The 18,925-nt window shown below is 30.3% G+C and overlaps 3 protein-coding genes across 6 annotated transcripts; all 3 read left to right on the top strand.

The window, feature by feature from the left end:
- Window positions 1–2,391: 2,391 nt before the first annotated feature.
- Window positions 2,392–7,832, top strand: LOC136785576 (uncharacterized). 2 transcript variants are annotated; one of them, XM_066746816.1, is made up of 4 exons: window positions 2,392–4,112; window positions 4,300–4,383; window positions 4,451–4,573; window positions 4,636–7,832. In XM_066746816.1, exons 1-4 carry the CDS (start codon window positions 4,100–4,102, stop codon window positions 4,794–4,796), a joined length of 381 nt encoding a protein of 126 aa, XP_066602913.1. In that variant the 5' UTR covers window positions 2,392–4,099; the 3' UTR covers window positions 4,797–7,832. The 2 variants fall into 2 exon arrangements, with proteins under 2 accessions (XP_066602913.1, XP_066602829.1); XM_066746732.1 differs by having other exon boundaries at window positions 4,448–4,573.
- Window positions 7,833–7,924: 92 nt separating this feature from the next.
- Window positions 7,925–13,365, top strand: LOC136786055 (uncharacterized). Of its 2 annotated transcripts, XM_066747573.1 has the most exons (4): window positions 9,627–9,645; window positions 9,833–9,916; window positions 9,981–10,106; window positions 10,169–13,365. In XM_066747573.1, exons 1-4 carry the CDS (start codon window positions 9,633–9,635, stop codon window positions 10,327–10,329), a joined length of 384 nt encoding a protein of 127 aa, XP_066603670.1. In that variant the 5' UTR covers window positions 9,627–9,632; the 3' UTR covers window positions 10,330–13,365. The 2 variants fall into 2 exon arrangements, 1 of the variants encoding a protein (XP_066603670.1); XR_010824758.1 differs by having other exon boundaries at window positions 7,925–9,916; window positions 9,984–13,365.
- A 92-nt stretch (window positions 13,366–13,457) lies between these two features.
- LOC136784680 (uncharacterized) lies at window positions 13,458–18,898 on the top strand. 2 transcript variants are annotated; one of them, XM_066746523.1, is made up of 4 exons: window positions 13,458–15,178; window positions 15,366–15,449; window positions 15,517–15,639; window positions 15,702–18,898. In XM_066746523.1, the coding sequence occupies exons 1-4, from the start codon at window positions 15,166–15,168 to the stop codon at window positions 15,860–15,862; spliced, it is 381 nt and encodes a 126-aa protein (XP_066602620.1). In that variant the 5' UTR covers window positions 13,458–15,165; the 3' UTR covers window positions 15,863–18,898. The 2 variants fall into 2 exon arrangements, with proteins under 2 accessions (XP_066602620.1, XP_066601965.1); XM_066745868.1 differs by having other exon boundaries at window positions 15,514–15,639.
- Window positions 18,899–18,925: the final 27 nt, after the last annotated feature.

Here is an 18,925-nt window from a genome sequence, read left to right as displayed (position 1 = left end):
ATGTTCCTTCAAATATTAATTTTCATTAAAGAGTTTTGATAGTTATACAATCAATTTGATTTTAGGCTTACACGTAGTGACATCAATTAATATTTTACAGTCAATATGCAACTTTAGAAGATTATAATCATGTAAAGACCATCAGTTTAACATTTTCCATCTTACAGGCATACGATGGTGGAAAGTAGGAAATTGACAGCAGAATATCTAAGAAGCAGAGGCTTCAATGATATTCTCTGTAGTATTTCCTGATCAAGAGACACGGTAGTGTCTCGACGGCAAGTACATAAAAGTAGGTATAGAAGTGTGTATACCGCCGTCGAGGCACTACCCTCTTATACAGAAAGTTTGGCCGTCTCAATTTTCAAATCGATTTATCTCTGTGAATAATCCATTGTCATTGCTTAAGTAAACATTTTCTTAAAATGGATTTGAAAAAGCTTTCATTTGAGCCCACGAACATGAAAATCGGTTCACGCAATCCAGAGATATCATACTGTGATATCTATATATATGCCGAAATATAACATTTTTCTCCTTCCTCATCTCTTTTTTCAGCCAAAATGTATGTCTCGGGCTGAAGTTGGTCGCTAACGAGATAATAAACTATACCCAACGACCGAACTGTGTTTGTGAACTGTCAAATAAAGTCGATATGATCGATATAATTAATCCGGCGACTATTGTGAATTGTATATTCTAATGTGAGGTTATTTGTATTTTTAATGCAGTGAGGTTATTCATCGTGTTGCGATATTGTATCTATTAATTTTCAAAATGATAAATCAATACAGTGATAGAAGAAGTCGCACGAATTAGATAAGTACAACATTATATTCTTTTATAACACAGGATGTAATTACTTTGTGGTACTGTGTGGTATTTCTTTTTCAGTTTATATTAAGATAGAACATTTCCATTTTCATTACTGAGGATAGAGCAGATTGGGTTAAATAATCAAAAGATAACTACATAATTATTTAAACCTTAAAGTAGCTTAGGAATTTGTTATTATATTATTTACATATATTTTCAAATTTATAAAAAAATACTCTTCAACGCTAACAGAAATGTTAACGCTGAACTTTTAAAAAATAGTTAAAACTTTGAGTCCATCAAAATATTTTACTTTTACGCTTGGATCACATTTCATTTTATTACCTGTATTTATTAACTCAGTTATCTGTTAGATTTTTACGGTGAAAATATTTCTTTCTTTAGTCAAATCTATTCCTTAAAGAGTCATTGATAAATACAGGTTATAAAATGACATGGGATTCAAACATAAAAGTGAAATACTTTGCTTCACTTAACAGTTTAACTAGTATGGTTGAAGTGCATATAATTTTGTGCAAAAATATACCATCGAGTACTAACAATTGTCTAACCCTAATGTAATTAATGTCTAACGACTACATTATTAAGAGAAGATGGTAAATAATTGAATATCTGAAAAGATTAAACAAAACTAGTATACTCAATGGTATTATTGAATTTACTAAATTATGTACATTATCATATGGTAAAATATGTATAATTGACGAGTTATGCATACTTTACCATATGGTAATGTACATAATTTAGTAAATTTAATAATTCTATATAGTATACTAGTTTTGCTTATCTTTTTATAGTACAGTATCTGTTTAGAATGTACATAGATAAAAATTAATTTTTTATTTATCTTTAATTCAGGTCATAGTAAAGTACTTTGGTATTATGCAACTACGGAGCATTGGTTGTGCAATGGAAGCAGCAATTTCAAATGTGGTCAACTGCTGATAACTGGATGTATCTGTTTACTATTGAAGGAAAAGAGAAGCCAATGGGCTATAGTTTTTCAGTTACAACATATTCCATGATGACATATACACAAAAATGTCCTTGGGAGCCTAACAAACAGTGGAATGTTTGCACGAACAGCAATGGGGTATTATGGTTTTGGATGAAGTGCATATAATTTCTTGCAAAAATATTCCATAGAGTACTAACAATTGTCTAACCTTAATGTAATTTATGTCTAACGGCTACATTATTAAGAGAAGATGGTAAATAATTGAACATCTGAAGAGATTAAAGAAAACTAGTATACTCAATGGTATTATTGACTTTACTAAATTATGTATATTATCATATAGTAAAATATGTATAATTGATGAGTTATTGATACTTTACCATATGGTAATGTATATAATTTAGTAAATTTAATAATTCCATATAGTATACTAGTTTCGCTTATCCTTTTATAGTACAATATCTGTTTAAAATGTATGTAGATAGAAATTAATTGTTTATTTAATCTTTAATTCAGGTCATAGTAAAATATATGCTTAAAATGTAATAGATAAAAATGAATTGTTTATTTACTCATTCTTTAATTCAGGTCAAGCTTCTATTAAAACATAACATGTACTTTGTTAAGTCTTTTTGTTAAGATGTAATTTAAAGGTTATTGAAATATCCTGTTATTTAAGAAGGTAGATTAATAAAGATTGTAGGTTGTTTGTGTTATATTTACTAATTTATTTTATTGTTTTTATTTGTATATAAATTATTATAAAAGTTTGGAAGGAATGAAAAGTTAAAAGGAACTCAATCAATACATTTGACGTCACATAATAATTAACTTAATCCGACTGGAAGTTTTGGGCCTTAAGTATTAAACTTAACGATCAAGATTATTTGAGTAAAATGATATTTATAATAAATAGTAGAAGCAATTAAACTAAAATAACCGTTAAAAATAAACTATCTATGCTTTTATTAATTATAGTAATGCGTTTCTAATCTTTAGTGCTTATGTATAACGCTATGCAAAAGACTTGTCATGATTGGTTAAATTAACTGAATCGACCGTTCACGATACAGCGTTACTTTAGCGCTAAGGATTAGAAATGTAAACCAATGTAAGTGATTTAGTGCTAAAGTAAAATAACATAGTTCTATAAGTCTGTTCTCGTTGGCCTAAACTTTTAACACTTTCTACACTTTTCGTATTTCTGTCTTTGTCCATTGTATAAGTTGACACCCTAAAAAGTGCACAAAGCTTAAAAAGTGTAGGCAACGAGAACAGACCTTATGTTCTGCCTTTAGGGTAAGTCCGACCAAAACCTGTAAGGTAAAATTTTACCATATAGGATTGCCAATTTGCTGTGAATTAGCCAATCAGCATACGTATTTTCGATAAATTGGCAATCTTACGTGGTAAAATTTTACCTTACAGATTTTGGTCGGACTCACTCTAAGGGCCGTTGTAATTTGGAAAAATTCAAGGGTGGAAACCTCAGAATTTGAAAACAAAAAAGCATTTTTTATGTTCGGGAGCTTGAAATGAAGACACTCTGAAGTAAAACTAGATAAATTATATAAAAATTTATCATTTTCGCATGGAATCACCGTCTACCTAGAATGATTGCTGCTTTTTTGCCTTTAAATTCAGGGCTGGATACCTCAGAATTTGAAAACAAAAAAGCATTTTTCATGTTCGGGAGCTTGAAATGAAGACACTCTGAAGTAAAACTAGATAAATTATATAAAAATTTATCATTTTCGCATGGAATTACCGTCTACCTAGAATGATTACTGCTTTTTTGCCTTCAAATTCTAAGGTTTCCAGCCCTAAATTTTTCCAAATTACAACGGCCGTAAGAGAAAAACTCTAGGATTGTATTATTTGAGTGTAGCACCTAATCACTTAATATACATTATCATAATTAATAAAAGCGCAGATAGTTAAGTTTTAATGATAATTTTGGTTTAATTGCTGCTATTATTCATTATAAATATTATTTTATTTAATTAATTTCGGTCATTGTTTCATATTTAAATCAAACGGAAAGCAGTAATTATACTAGTTAAAATAGCTATAGTAAAATAATACGAAATCTCCTATGAGTGTGCAATCTATCAAAATTTGAATTCTGAAAAGAAATGCACTAGAGAGTACAATCTATAGGTTTGTTTTTCAAAGATGTCTGACCGAAGCAGCGAGGAAGATGTAAGTTGCTGATTTTATTTAATTTTTATTGCTTATTGAATTAAAAATATAAATCAATTAATGTAACTCGTGTTTTTTGTGTTTCGGAGACTGCTCGCACTGATGGATATTGAGGGTATGTATCTCATTAATAAAAATTAAATAGATAAATGCATGCACGTGGTAACTTAGATAGGTTAAAATATTGTATAGTAGCTTTCGTTGAAGCAAAAGCTAGAAGAATTAATATGATATTTAATCTATTATGTTATATTTTTTAATACTATTATAGATGTATTAACAATCACATTAATTATTTTCAGAAGCATTGCCTGGGCCATCAGGGAGAGTGGTTGAGCAGGAATTGCCCATCCCGCCGACCAGGCGTTACAGGCCTCCGGTTAATGGTAAGTTAACAAAATAAATTAAAAAAAAAATAATAATAATAATTCTAAATTTATATTGTTTCAGTAGCACTGCCAGACCAAGCAGCAGCAGCAGCACCGCCGGCACCACCCCAAGCACCGCCACAAGGCCAGCCAGGGCCTAACCCTCCTCCTCGTCCAGAACAGGCCGAAGAAAGGGAAGGAGGAAATCGTAAGTAACATAATAAATTTGATTAATAATGATTTATTTAAATTTTTTTTCTTTTTTATTAGGAAGACGGTGGCATAAACGGTCACGCAGGGCCGGATGGCGCCAAGGGAACGCAGCATGCCAGCGTATGGCAATAATGCTGCGTTCCATGGCGGACGAGGCCTTTGGAGGCAGGGGACGAGGAGGAGGAGGTCGGGGTAGAGGAAGGGGCCGTGGACAGTAAATTGTGTCCCATATGTAGTACACCCTTTTTTAAAATAAAAAAAAAATAAAAATAAATTATGTAAAGTTATTAGTTATTTAAAATGAAGTTCCTATTTTTCCATTTAAATAAATTATAGAGACCGTGCACACTAACTCAATGACAGTGAGATAAGAATGTATATTGATGTATATGCATACTATCAGCGTAAACAATCGGTCAATTTTCGTAGTTTTTGAGTGTAATTTATTTATACATATACAGTTATATATACATTGACACTTCGCTATCATTTTGTTGGTGTGCACGGTCTCTATACCTATATAACGACCAAACTGTGTTTGTGAAGTGTCAAATAAAGTCAATATAATCGATATAATTAATTCGGCAACTATTGTGAATTATATATTGTAATGTGAGGTTATTTGTATTTATATTTAAAGCAGTGAGGTTATTCATTGTGTTGCGATAATTGCTATAATGCATCTGTTAATTCTTTAAATTAAAAAATAATAAATTCATTTACAGTGACAGAAGGATTCACCAATTAGATAAGTATAACTTTATATTTACAATACAGGAGGTTATATACTTTGTGGAATATTTGTTTTTCAGATTAATTAAAATTAGACGTTTAGAAAAGAAACCAAGATATACTACAGTATTACAGATCCTTAGTTTCGAGGACGTTAAGTCACAAAGAAATAAAGAAAATGGAGACGTTCAAAGTCGAATGCTGGTAAGTAGATGAGATGATAATGTTCCTTCAAATATTAATTTTCATTAAAGAGTTTTGATAGTTATACAATCAATTTGATTTTAGGCTTACACGTAGTGACATCAATTAATATTTTACAGTCAATATGCAACTTTAGAAGATTATAATCATGTAAAGACCATCAGTTTAACATTTTCCATCTTACAGGCATACGATGGTGGAAAGTAGGAAATTGACAGCAGAATATCTAAGAAGCAGAGGCTTCAATGATATTCTCTGTAGTATTTCCTGATCAAGAGACACGGTAGTGTCTCGACGGCAAGTACATAAAAGTAGGTATAGAAGTGTGTATACCGCCGTCGAGGCACTACCCTCTTATACAGAAAGTTTGGCCGTCTCAATTTTCAAATCGATTTATCTCTGTGAATAATCCATTGTCATTGCTTAAGTAAACATTTTCTTAAAATGGATTTGAAAAAGCTTTCATTTGAGCCCACGAACATGAAAATCGGTTCACGCAATCCAGAGATATCATACTGTGATATCTATATATATGCCGAAATATAACATTTTTCTCCTTCCTCATCTCTTTTTTCAGCCAAAATGTATGTCTCGGGCTGAAGTTGGTCGCTAACGAGATAATAAACTATACCCAACGACCGAACTGTGTTTGTGAACTGTCAAATAAAGTCGATATGATCGATATAATTAATCCGGCGACTATTGTGAATTGTATATTCTAATGTGAGGTTATTTGTATTTTTAATGCAGTGAGGTTATTCATCGTGTTGCGATATTGTATCTATTAATTTTCAAAATGATAAATCAATACAGTGATAGAAGAAGTCGCACGAATTAGATAAGTACAACATTATATTCTTTTATAACACAGGATGTAATTACTTTGTGGTACTGTGTGGTATTTCTTTTTCAGTTTATATTAAGATAGAACATTTCCATTTTCATTACTGAGGATAGAGCAGATTGGGTTAAATAATCAAAAGATAACTACATAATTATTTAAACCTTAAAGTAGCTTAGGAATTTGTTATTATATTATTTACATATATTTTCAAATTTATAAAAAAATACTCTTCAACGCTAACAGAAATGTTAACGCTGAACTTTTAAAAAATAGTTAAAACTTTGAGTCCATCAAAATATTTTACTTTTACGCTTGGATCACATTTCATTTTATTACCTGTATTTATTAACTCAGTTATCTGTTAGATTTTTACGGTGAAAATATTTCTTTCTTTAGTCAAATCTATTCCTTAAAGAGTCATTGATAAATACAGGTTATAAAATGACATGGGATTCAAACATAAAAGTGAAATACTTTGCTTCACTTAACAGTTTAACTAGTATGGTTGAAGTGCATATAATTTTGTGCAAAAATATACCATCGAGTACTAACAATTGTCTAACCCTAATGTAATTAATGTCTAACGACTACATTATTAAGAGAAGATGGTAAATAATTGAATATCTGAAAAGATTAAACAAAACTAGTATACTCAATGGTATTATTGAATTTACTAAATTATGTACATTATCATATGGTAAAATATGTATAATTGACGAGTTATGCATACTTTACCATATGGTAATGTACATAATTTAGTAAATTTAATAATTCTATATAGTATACTAGTTTTGCTTATCTTTTTATAGTACAGTATCTGTTTAGAATGTACATAGATAAAAATTAATTTTTTATTTATCTTTAATTCAGGTCATAGTAAAGTACTTTGGTATTATGCAACTACGGAGCATTGGTTGTGCAATGGAAGCAGCAATTTCAAATGTGGTCAACTGCTGATAACTGGATGTATCTGTTTACTATTGAAGGAAAAGAGAAGCCAATGGGCTATAGTTTTTCAGTTACAACATATTCCATGATGACATATACACAAAAATGTCCTTGGGAGCCTAACAAACAGTGGAATGTTTGCACGAACAGCAATGGGGTATTATGGTTTTGGATGAAGTGCATATAATTTCTTGCAAAAATATTCCATAGAGTACTAACAATTGTCTAACCTTAATGTAATTTATGTCTAACGGCTACATTATTAAGAGAAGATGGTAAATAATTGAACATCTGAAGAGATTAAAGAAAACTAGTATACTCAATGGTATTATTGACTTTACTAAATTATGTATATTATCATATAGTAAAATATGTATAATTGATGAGTTATTGATACTTTACCATATGGTAATGTATATAATTTAGTAAATTTAATAATTCCATATAGTATACTAGTTTCGCTTATCCTTTTATAGTACAATATCTGTTTAAAATGTATGTAGATAGAAATTAATTGTTTATTTAATCTTTAATTCAGGTCATAGTAAAATATATGCTTAAAATGTAATAGATAAAAATGAATTGTTTATTTACTCATTCTTTAATTCAGGTCAAGCTTCTATTAAAACATAACATGTACTTTGTTAAGTCTTTTTGTTAAGATGTAATTTAAAGGTTATTGAAATATCCTGTTATTTAAGAAGGTAGATTAATAAAGATTGTAGGTTGTTTGTGTTATATTTACTAATTTATTTTATTGTTTTTATTTGTATATAAATTATTATAAAAGTTTGGAAGGAATGAAAAGTTAAAAGGAACTCAATCAATACATTTGACGTCACATAATAATTAACTTAATCCGACTGGAAGTTTTGGGCCTTAAGTATTAAACTTAACGATCAAGATTATTTGAGTAAAATGATATTTATAATAAATAGTAGAAGCAATTAAACTAAAATAACCGTTAAAAATAAACTATCTATGCTTTTATTAATTATAGTAATGCGTTTCTAATCTTTAGTGCTTATGTATAACGCTATGCAAAAGACTTGTCATGATTGGTTAAATTAACTGAATCGACCGTTCACGATACAGCGTTACTTTAGCGCTAAGGATTAGAAATGTAAACCAATGTAAGTGATTTAGTGCTAAAGTAAAATAACATAGTTCTATAAGTCTGTTCTCGTTGGCCTAAACTTTTAACACTTTCTACACTTTTCGTATTTCTGTCTTTGTCCATTGTATAAGTTGACACCCTAAAAAGTGCACAAAGCTTAAAAAGTGTAGGCAACGAGAACAGACCTTATGTTCTGCCTTTAGGGTAAGTCCGACCAAAACCTGTAAGGTAAAATTTTACCATATAGGATTGCCAATTTGCTGTGAATTAGCCAATCAGCATACGTATTTTCGATAAATTGGCAATCTTACGTGGTAAAATTTTACCTTACAGATTTTGGTCGGACTCACTCTAAGGGCCGTTGTAATTTGGAAAAATTCAAGGGTGGAAACCTCAGAATTTGAAAACAAAAAAGCATTTTTTATGTTCGGGAGCTTGAAATGAAGACACTCTGAAGTAAAACTAGATAAATTATATAAAAATTTATCATTTTCGCATGGAATCACCGTCTACCTAGAATGATTGCTGCTTTTTTGCCTTTAAATTCAGGGCTGGATACCTCAGAATTTGAAAACAAAAAAGCATTTTTCATGTTCGGGAGCTTGAAATGAAGACACTCTGAAGTAAAACTAGATAAATTATATAAAAATTTATCATTTTCGCATGGAATTACCGTCTACCTAGAATGATTACTGCTTTTTTGCCTTCAAATTCTAAGGTTTCCAGCCCTAAATTTTTCCAAATTACAACGGCCGTAAGAGAAAAACTCTAGGATTGTATTATTTGAGTGTAGCACCTAATCACTTAATATACATTATCATAATTAATAAAAGCGCAGATAGTTAAGTTTTAATGATAATTTTGGTTTAATTGCTGCTATTATTCATTATAAATATTATTTTATTTAATTAATTTCGGTCATTGTTTCATATTTAAATCAAACGGAAAGCAGTAATTATACTAGTTAAAATAGCTATAGTAAAATAATACGAAATCTCCTATGAGTGTGCAATCTATCAAAATTTGAATTCTGAAAAGAAATGCACTAGAGAGTACAATCTATAGGTTTGTTTTTCAAAGATGTCTGACCGAAGCAGCGAGGAAGATGTAAGTTGCTGATTTTATTTAATTTTTATTGCTTATTGAATTAAAAATATAAATCAATTAATGTAACTCGTGTTTTTTGTATTTCAGAGACTGCTCGCACTGATGGATATTGAGGGTATGTATCTCATTAATAAAAATTAAATAGATAAATGCATGCACGTGGTAACTTAGATAGGTTAAAATATTGTATAGTAGCTTTCGTTGAAGCAAAAGCTAGAAGAATTAATATGATATTTAATCTATTATGTTATATTTTTTAATACTATTATAGATGTATTAACAATCAAATTAATTATTTTCAGAAGCATTGCCTGGGCCATCAGGGAGAGTGGTTGAGCAGGAATTGCCCATCCCGCCGACCAGGCGTTACAGGCCTCCGGTTAATGGTAAGTTAACAAAATAAATTAAAAAAAAAATAATAATAATAATTCTAAATTTATATTGTTTCAGTAGCACTGCCAGACCAAGCAGCAGCAGCAGCACCGCCGGCACCACCCCAAGCACCGCCACAAGGCCAGCCAGGGCCTAACCCTCCTCCTCGTCCAGAACAGGCCGAAGAAAGGGAAGGAGGAAATCGTAAGTAACATAATAAATTTGATTAATAATGATTTGTTTAAATTTTTTTTCTTTTTTATTAGGAAGGAGGTGGCATAAACGGTCACGCAGGGCCGGATGGCGCCAAGGGAACGCAGCATGCCAGCGTATGGCAATAATGCTGCGTTCCATGGCGGACGAGGCCTTTGGAGGCAGGGGACGAGGAGGAGGAGGTCGGGGTAGAGGAAGGGGCCGTGGACAGTAAATTGTGTCCCATATGTAGTACACCCTTTTTTAAAATAAAAAAAAAATAAAAATAAATTATGTAAAGTTATTAGTTATTTAAAATGAAGTTCCTATTTTTCCATTTAAATAAATTATAGAGACCGTGCACACTAACTCAATGACAGTGAGATAAGAATGTATATTGATGTATATGCATACTATCAGCGTAAACAATCGGTCAATTTTCGTAGTTTTTGAGTGTAATTTATTTATACATATACAGTTATATATACATTGACACTTCGCTATCATTTTGTTGGTGTGCACGGTCTCTATACCTATATAACGACCAAACTGTGTTTGTGAAGTGTCAAATAAAGTCAATATAATCGATATAATTAATTCGGCAACTATTGTGAATTATATATTGTAATGTGAGGTTATTTGTATTTATATTTAAAGCAGTGAGGTTATTCATTGTGTTGCGATAATTGCTATAATGCATCTGTTAATTCTTTAAATTAAAAAATAATAAATTCATTTACAGTGACAGAAGGATTCACCAATTAGATAAGTATAACTTTATATTTACAATACAGGAGGTTATATACTTTGTGGAATATTTGTTTTTCAGATTAATTAAAATTAGACGTTTAGAAAAGAAACCAAGATATACTACAGTATTACAGATCCTTAGTTTCGAGGACGTTAAGTCACAAAGAAATAAAGAAAATGGAGACGTTCAAAGTCGAATGCTGGTAAGTAGATGAGATGATAATGTTCCTTCAAATATTAATTTTCATTAAAGAGTTTTGATAGTTATACAATCAATTTGATTTTAGGCTTACACGTAGTGACATCAATTAATATTTTACAGTCAATATGCAACTTTAGAAGATTATAATCATGTAAAGACCATCAGTTTAACATTTTCCATCTTACAGGCATACGATGGTGGAAAGTAGGAAATTGACAGCAGAATATCTAAGAAGCAGAGGCTTCAATGATATTCTCTGTAGTATTTCCTGATCAAGAGACACGGTAGTGTCTCGACGGCAAGTACATAAAAGTAGGTATAGAAGTGTGTATACCGCCGTCGAGGCACTACCCTCTTATACAGAAAGTTTGGCCGTCTCAATTTTCAAATCGATTTATCTCTGTGAATAATCCATTGTCATTGCTTAAGTAAACATTTTCTTAAAATGGATTTGAAAAAGCTTTCATTTGAGCCCACGAACATGAAAATCGGTTCACGCAATCCAGAGATATCATACTGTGATATCTATATATATGCCGAAATATAACATTTTTCTCCTTCCTCATCTCTTTTTTCAGCCAAAATGTATGTCTCGGGCTGAAGTTGGTCGCTAACGAGATAATAAACTATACCCAACGACCGAACTGTGTTTGTGAACTGTCAAATAAAGTCGATATGATCGATATAATTAATCCGGCGACTATTGTGAATTGTATATTCTAATGTGAGGTTATTTGTATTTTTAATGCAGTGAGGTTATTCATCGTGTTGCGATATTGTATCTATTAATTTTCAAAATGATAAATCAATACAGTGATAGAAGAAGTCGCACGAATTAGATAAGTACAACATTATATTCTTTTATAACACAGGATGTAATTACTTTGTGGTACTGTGTGGTATTTCTTTTTCAGTTTATATTAAGATAGAACATTTCCATTTTCATTACTGAGGATAGAGCAGATTGGGTTAAATAATCAAAAGATAACTACATAATTATTTAAACCTTAAAGTAGCTTAGGAATTTGTTATTATATTATTTACATATATTTTCAAATTTATAAAAAAATACTCTTCAACGCTAACAGAAATGTTAACGCTGAACTTTTAAAAAATAGTTAAAACTTTGAGTCCATCAAAATATTTTACTTTTACGCTTGGATCACATTTCATTTTATTACCTGTATTTATTAACTCAGTTATCTGTTAGATTTTTACGGTGAAAATATTTCTTTCTTTAGTCAAATCTATTCCTTAAAGAGTCATTGATAAATACAGGTTATAAAATGACATGGGATTCAAACATAAAAGTGAAATACTTTGCTTCACTTAACAGTTTAACTAGTATGGTTGAAGTGCATATAATTTTGTGCAAAAATATACCATCGAGTACTAACAATTGTCTAACCCTAATGTAATTAATGTCTAACGACTACATTATTAAGAGAAGATGGTAAATAATTGAATATCTGAAAAGATTAAACAAAACTAGTATACTCAATGGTATTATTGAATTTACTAAATTATGTACATTATCATATGGTAAAATATGTATAATTGACGAGTTATGCATACTTTACCATATGGTAATGTACATAATTTAGTAAATTTAATAATTCTATATAGTATACTAGTTTTGCTTATCTTTTTATAGTACAGTATCTGTTTAGAATGTACATAGATAAAAATTAATTTTTTATTTATCTTTAATTCAGGTCATAGTAAAGTACTTTGGTATTATGCAACTACGGAGCATTGGTTGTGCAATGGAAGCAGCAATTTCAAATGTGGTCAACTGCTGATAACTGGATGTATCTGTTTACTATTGAAGGAAAAGAGAAGCCAATGGGCTATAGTTTTTCAGTTACAACATATTCCATGATGACATATACACAAAAATGTCCTTGGGAGCCTAACAAACAGTGGAATGTTTGCACGAACAGCAATGGGGTATTATGGTTTTGGATGAAGTGCATATAATTTCTTGCAAAAATATTCCATAGAGTACTAACAATTGTCTAACCTTAATGTAATTTATGTCTAACGGCTACATTATTAAGAGAAGATGGTAAATAATTGAACATCTGAAGAGATTAAAGAAAACTAGTATACTCAATGGTATTATTGACTTTACTAAATTATGTATATTATCATATAGTAAAATATGTATAATTGATGAGTTATTGATACTTTACCATATGGTAATGTATATAATTTAGTAAATTTAATAATTCCATATAGTATACTAGTTTCGCTTATCCTTTTATAGTACAATATCTGTTTAAAATGTATGTAGATAGAAATTAATTGTTTATTTAATCTTTAATTCAGGTCATAGTAAAATATATGCTTAAAATGTAATAGATAAAAATGAATTGTTTATTTACTCATTCTTTAATTCAGGTCAAGCTTCTATTAAAACATAACATGTACTTTGTTAAGTCTTTTTGTTAAGATGTAATTTAAAGGTTATTGAAATATCCTGTTATTTAAGAAGGTAGATTAATAAAGATTGTAGGTTGTTTGTGTTATATTTACTAATTTATTTTATTGTTTTTATTTGTATATAAATTATTATAAAAGTTTGGAAGGAATGAAAAGTTAAAAGGAACTCAATCAATACATTTGACGTCACATAATAATTAACTTAATCCGACTGGAAGTTTTGGGCCTTAAGTATTAAACTTAACGATCAAGATTATTTGAGTAAAATGATATTTATAATAAATAGTAGAAGCAATTAAACTAAAATAACCGTTAAAAATAAACTATCTATGCTTTTATTAATTATAGTAATGCGTTTCTAATCTTTAGTGCTTATGTATAACGCTATGCAAAAGACTTGTCATGATTGGTTAAATTAACTGAATCGACCGTTCACGATACAGCGTTACTTTAGCGCTAAGGATTAGAAATGTAAACCAATGTAAGTGATTTAGTGCTAAAGTAAAATAACATAGTTCTATAAGTCTGTTCTCGTTGGCCTAAACTTTTAACACTTTCTACACTTTTCGTATTTCTGTCTTTGTCCATTGTATAAGTTGACACCCTAAAAAGTGCACAAAGCTTAAAAAGTGTAGGCAACGAGAACAGACCTTATGTTCTGCCTTTAGGGTAAGTCCGACCAAAACCTGTAAGGTAAAATTTTACCATATAGGATTGCCAATTTGCTGTGAATTAGCCAATCAGCATACGTATTTTCGATAAATTGGCAATCTTACGTGGTAAAATTTTACCTTACAGATTTTGGTCGGACTCACTCTAAGGGCCGTTGTAATTTGGAAAAATTCAAGGGTGGAAACCTCAGAATTTGAAAACAAAAAAGCATTTTTTATGTTCGGGAGCTTGAAATGAAGACACTCTGAAGTAAAACTAGATAAATTATATAAAAATTTATCATTTTCGCATGGAATCACCGTCTACCTAGAATGATTGCTGCTTTTTTGCCTTTAAATTCAGGGCTGGATACCTCAGAATTTGAAAACAAAAAAGCATTTTTCATGTTCGGGAGCTTGAAATGAAGACACTCTGAAGTAAAACTAGATAAATTATATAAAAATTTATCATTTTCGCATGGAATTACCGTCTACCTAGAATGATTACTGCTTTTTTGCCTTCAAATTCTAAGGTTTCCAGCCCTAAATTTTTCCAAATTACAACGGCCGTAAGAGAAAAACTCTAGGATTGTATTATTTGAGTGTAGCACCTAATCACTTAATATACATTATCATAATTAATAAAAGCGCAGATAGTTAAGTTTTAATGATAATTTTGGTTTAATTGCTGCTATTATTCATTATAAATATTATTTTATTTAATTAATTTCGGTCATTGTTTCATATTTAAATCAAACGGAAAGCAGTAATTATACTAGTTAAAATAGCTATAGTAAAATAATACGAAATCTCCTATGAGTGTGCAATCTATCAAAATTTGAATTCTGAAAAGAAATGCACTAGAGAGTACAATCTATAGGTTTGTTTTTCAAAGATGTCTGACCGAAGCAGCGAGGAAGATGTAAGTTGCTGATTTTATTTAATTTTTATTGCTTATTGAATTAAAAATATAAATCAATTAATGTAACTCGTGTTTTTTGTGTTTCGGAGACTGCTCGCACTGATGGATATTGAGGGTATGTATCTCATTAATAAAAATTAAATAGATAAATGCATGCACGTGGTAACTTAGATAGGTTAAAATATTGTATAGTAGCTTTCGTTGAAGCAAAAGCTAGAAGAATTAATATGATATTTAATCTATTATGTTATATTTTTTAATACTATTATAGATGTATTAACAATCACATTAATTATTTTCAGAAGCATTGCCTGGGCCATCAGGGAGAGTGGTTGAGCAGGAATTGCCCATCCCGCCGACCAGGCGTTACAGGCCTCCGGTTAATGGTAAGTTAACAAAATAAATTAAAAAAAAAATAATAATAATAATTCTAAATTTATATTGTTTCAGTAGCACTGCCAGACCAAGCAGCAGCAGCAGCACCGCCGGCACCACCCCAAGCACCGCCACAAGGCCAGCCAGGGCCTAACCCTCCTCCTCGTCCAGAACAGGCCGAAGAAAGGGAAGGAGGAAATCGTAAGTAACATAATAAATTTGATTAATAATGATTTATTTAAATTTTTTTTCTTTTTTATTAGGAAGACGGTGGCATAAACGGTCACGCAGGGCCGGATGGCGCCAAGGGAACGCAGCATGCCAGCGTATGGCAATAATGCTGCGTTCCATGGCGGACGAGGCCTTTGGAGGCAGGGGACGAGGAGGAGGAGGTCGGGGTAGAGGAAGGGGCCGTGGACAGTAAATTGTGTCCCATATGTAGTACACCCTTTTTTAAAATAAAAAAAAAATAAAAATAAATTATGTAAAGTTATTAGTTATTTAAAATGAAGTTCCTATTTTTCCATTTAAATAAATTATAGAGACCGTGCACACTAACTCAATGACAGTGAGATAAGAATGTATATTGATGTATATGCATACTATCAGCGTAAACAATCGGTCAATTTTCGTAGTTTTTGAGTGTAATTTATTTATACATATACAGTTATATATACATTGACACTTCGCTATCATTTTGTTGGTGTGCACGGTCTCTATACCTATATAACGACCAAACTGTGTTTGTGAAGTGTCAAATAAAGTCAATATAATCGATATAATTAATTCGGCAACTATTGTGAATTATATATTGTAATGTGAGGTTATTTGTATTTATATTTAAAGCAGTGAGGTTATTCATTGTGTTGCGATAATTGCTATAATGCATCTGTTAATTCTTTAAATTAAAAAATAATAAATTCATTTACAGTGACAGAAGGATTCACCAATTAGATAAGTATAACTTTATATTTACAATACAGGAGGTTATATACTTTGTGGAATATTTGTTTTTCAGATTAATTAAAATTAGACGTTTAGAAAAGAAACCAAGATATACTACAGTATTACAGATCCTTAGTTTCGAGGACGTTAAGTCACAAAGAAATAAAGAAAATGGAGACGTTCAAAGTCGAATGCTGGTAAGTAGATGAGATGATAATGTTCCTTCAAATATTAATTTTCATTAAAGAGTTTTGATAGTTATACAATCAATTTGATTTTAGGCTTACACGTAGTGACATCAATTAATATTTTACAGTCAATATGCAACTTTAGAAGATTATAATCATGTAAAGACCATCAGTTTAACATTTTCCATCTTACAGGCATACGATGGTGGAAAGTAGGAAATTGACAGCAGAATATCTAAGAAGCAGAGGCTTCAATGATATTCTCTGTAGTATTTCCTGATCAAGAGACACGGTAGTGTCTCGACGGCAAGTACATAAAAGTAGGTATAGAAGTGTGTATACCGCCGTCGAGGCACTACCCTCTTATACAGAAAGTTTGGCCGTCTCAATTTTCAAATCGATTTATCTCTGTGAATAATCCATTGTCATTGCTTAAGTAAACATTTTCTTAAAATGGATTTGAAAAAGCTTTCATTTGAGCCCACGAACATGAAAATCGGTTCACGCAATCCAGAGATATCATACTGTGATATCTATATATATGCCGAAATATAACATTTTTCTCCTTCCTCATCTCTTTTTTCAGCCAAAATGTATGTCTCGGGCTGAAGTTGGTCGCTAACGAGATAATAAACTATACCCAACGACCGAACTGTGTTTGTGAACTGTCAAATAAAGTCGATATGATCGATATAATTAATCCGGCGACTATTGTGAATTGTATATTCTAATGTGAGGTTATTTGTATTTTTAATGCAGTGAGGTTATTCATCGTGTTGCGATATTGTATCTATTAATTTTCAAAATGATAAATCAATACAGTGATAGAAGAAGTCGCACGAATTAGATAAGTACAACATTATATTCTTTTATAACACAGGATGTAATTACTTTGTGGTACTGTGTGGTATTTCTTTTTCAGTTTATATTAAGATAGAACATTTCCATTTTCATTACTGAGGATAGAGCAGATTGGGTTAAATAATCAAAAGATAACTACATAATTATTTAAACCTTAAAGTAGCTTAGGAATTTGTTATTATATTATTTACATATATTTTCAAATTTATAAAAAAATACTCTTCAACGCTAACAGAAATGTTAACGCTGAACTTTTAAAAAATAGTTAAAACTTTGAGTCCATCAAAATATTTTACTTTTACGCTTGGATCACATTTCATTTTATTACCTGTATTTATTAACTCAGTTATCTGTTAGATTTTTACGGTGAAAATATTTCTTTCTTTAGTCAAATCTATTCCTTAAAGAGTCATTGATAAATACAGGTTATAAAATGACATGGGATTCAAACATAAAAGTGAAATACTTTGCTTCACTTAACAGTTTAACTAGTATGGTTGAAGTGCATATAATTTTGTGCAAAAATATACCATCGAGTACTAACAATTGTCTAACCCTAATGTAATTAATGTCTAACGACTACATTATTAAGAGAAGATGGTAAATAATTGAATATCTGAAAAGATTAAACAAAACTAGTATACTCAATGGTATTATTGAATTTACTAAATTATGTACATTATCATATGGTAAAATATGTATAATTGACGAGTTATGCATACTTTACCATATGGTAATGTACATAATTTAGTAAATTTAATAATTCTATATAGTATACTAGTTTTGCTTATCTTTTTATAGTACAGTATCTGTTTAGAATGTACATAGATAAAAATTAATTTTTTATTTATCTTTAATTCAGGTCATAGTAAAGTACTTTGGTATTATGCAACTACGGAGCATTGGTTGTGCAATGGAAGCAGCAATTTCAAATGTGGTCAACTGCTGATAACTGGATGTATCTGTTTACTATTGAAGGAAAAGAGAAGCCAATGGGCTATAGTTTTTCAGTTACAACATATTCCATGATGACATATACACAAAAATGTCCTTGGGAGCCTAACAAACAGTGGAATGTTTGCACGAACAGCAATGGGGTATTATGGTTTTGGATGAAGTGCATATAATTTCTTGCAAAAATATTCCATAGAGTACTAACAATTGTCTAACCTTAATGTAATTTATGTCTAACGGCTACATTATTAAGAGAAGATGGTAAATAATTGAACATCTGAAGAGATTAAAGAAAACTAGTATACTCAATGGTATTATTGACTTTACTAAATTATGTATATTATCATATAGTAAAATATGTATAATTGATGAGTTATTGATACTTTACCATATGGTAATGTATATAATTTAGTAAATTTAATAATTCCATATAGTATACTAGTTTCGCTTATCCTTTTATAGTACAATATCTGTTTAAAATGTATGTAGATAGAAATTAATTGTTTATTTAATCTTTAATTCAGGTCATAGTAAAATAT

The sequence above is a fragment of the Prorops nasuta genome, unplaced genomic scaffold, assembly GCF_024137725.1.
Source record: "Prorops nasuta isolate Cenicafe-Biocafe unplaced genomic scaffold, Cenicafe_Pnas_1.2 PNAS00001, whole genome shotgun sequence".
Classification (NCBI taxonomy): domain Eukaryota; kingdom Metazoa; phylum Arthropoda; class Insecta; order Hymenoptera; family Bethylidae; genus Prorops; species Prorops nasuta.
This window is presented reverse-complemented; position numbering and strand designations above follow the sequence as displayed.

What these genes read in the sequence shown, in the direction of transcription:
- LOC136786055 (XM_066747573.1), top strand. An exon ending in TTACAGGCCTCCGGTTAATG is followed by an intron (nt 9,917 to 9,980) that starts GTAAGTTAACAA and finishes ATATTGTTTCAG; the next exon opens with TAGCACTGCCAGACCAAGCA. An exon ending in AGAAAGGGAAGGAGGAAATC is followed by an intron (nt 10,107 to 10,168) that starts GTAAGTAACATA and finishes CTTTTTTATTAG; the next exon opens with GAAGGAGGTGGCATAAACGG.
- LOC136785576 (XM_066746732.1), top strand. An exon ending in TTACAGGCCTCCGGTTAATG is followed by an intron (nt 4,384 to 4,447) that starts GTAAGTTAACAA and finishes ATATTGTTTCAG; the next exon opens with TAGCACTGCCAGACCAAGCA. An exon ending in AGAAAGGGAAGGAGGAAATC is followed by an intron (nt 4,574 to 4,635) that starts GTAAGTAACATA and finishes CTTTTTTATTAG; the next exon opens with GAAGACGGTGGCATAAACGG.
- LOC136784680 (XM_066745868.1), top strand. An exon ending in TTACAGGCCTCCGGTTAATG is followed by an intron (nt 15,450 to 15,513) that starts GTAAGTTAACAA and finishes ATATTGTTTCAG; the next exon opens with TAGCACTGCCAGACCAAGCA. An exon ending in AGAAAGGGAAGGAGGAAATC is followed by an intron (nt 15,640 to 15,701) that starts GTAAGTAACATA and finishes CTTTTTTATTAG; the next exon opens with GAAGACGGTGGCATAAACGG.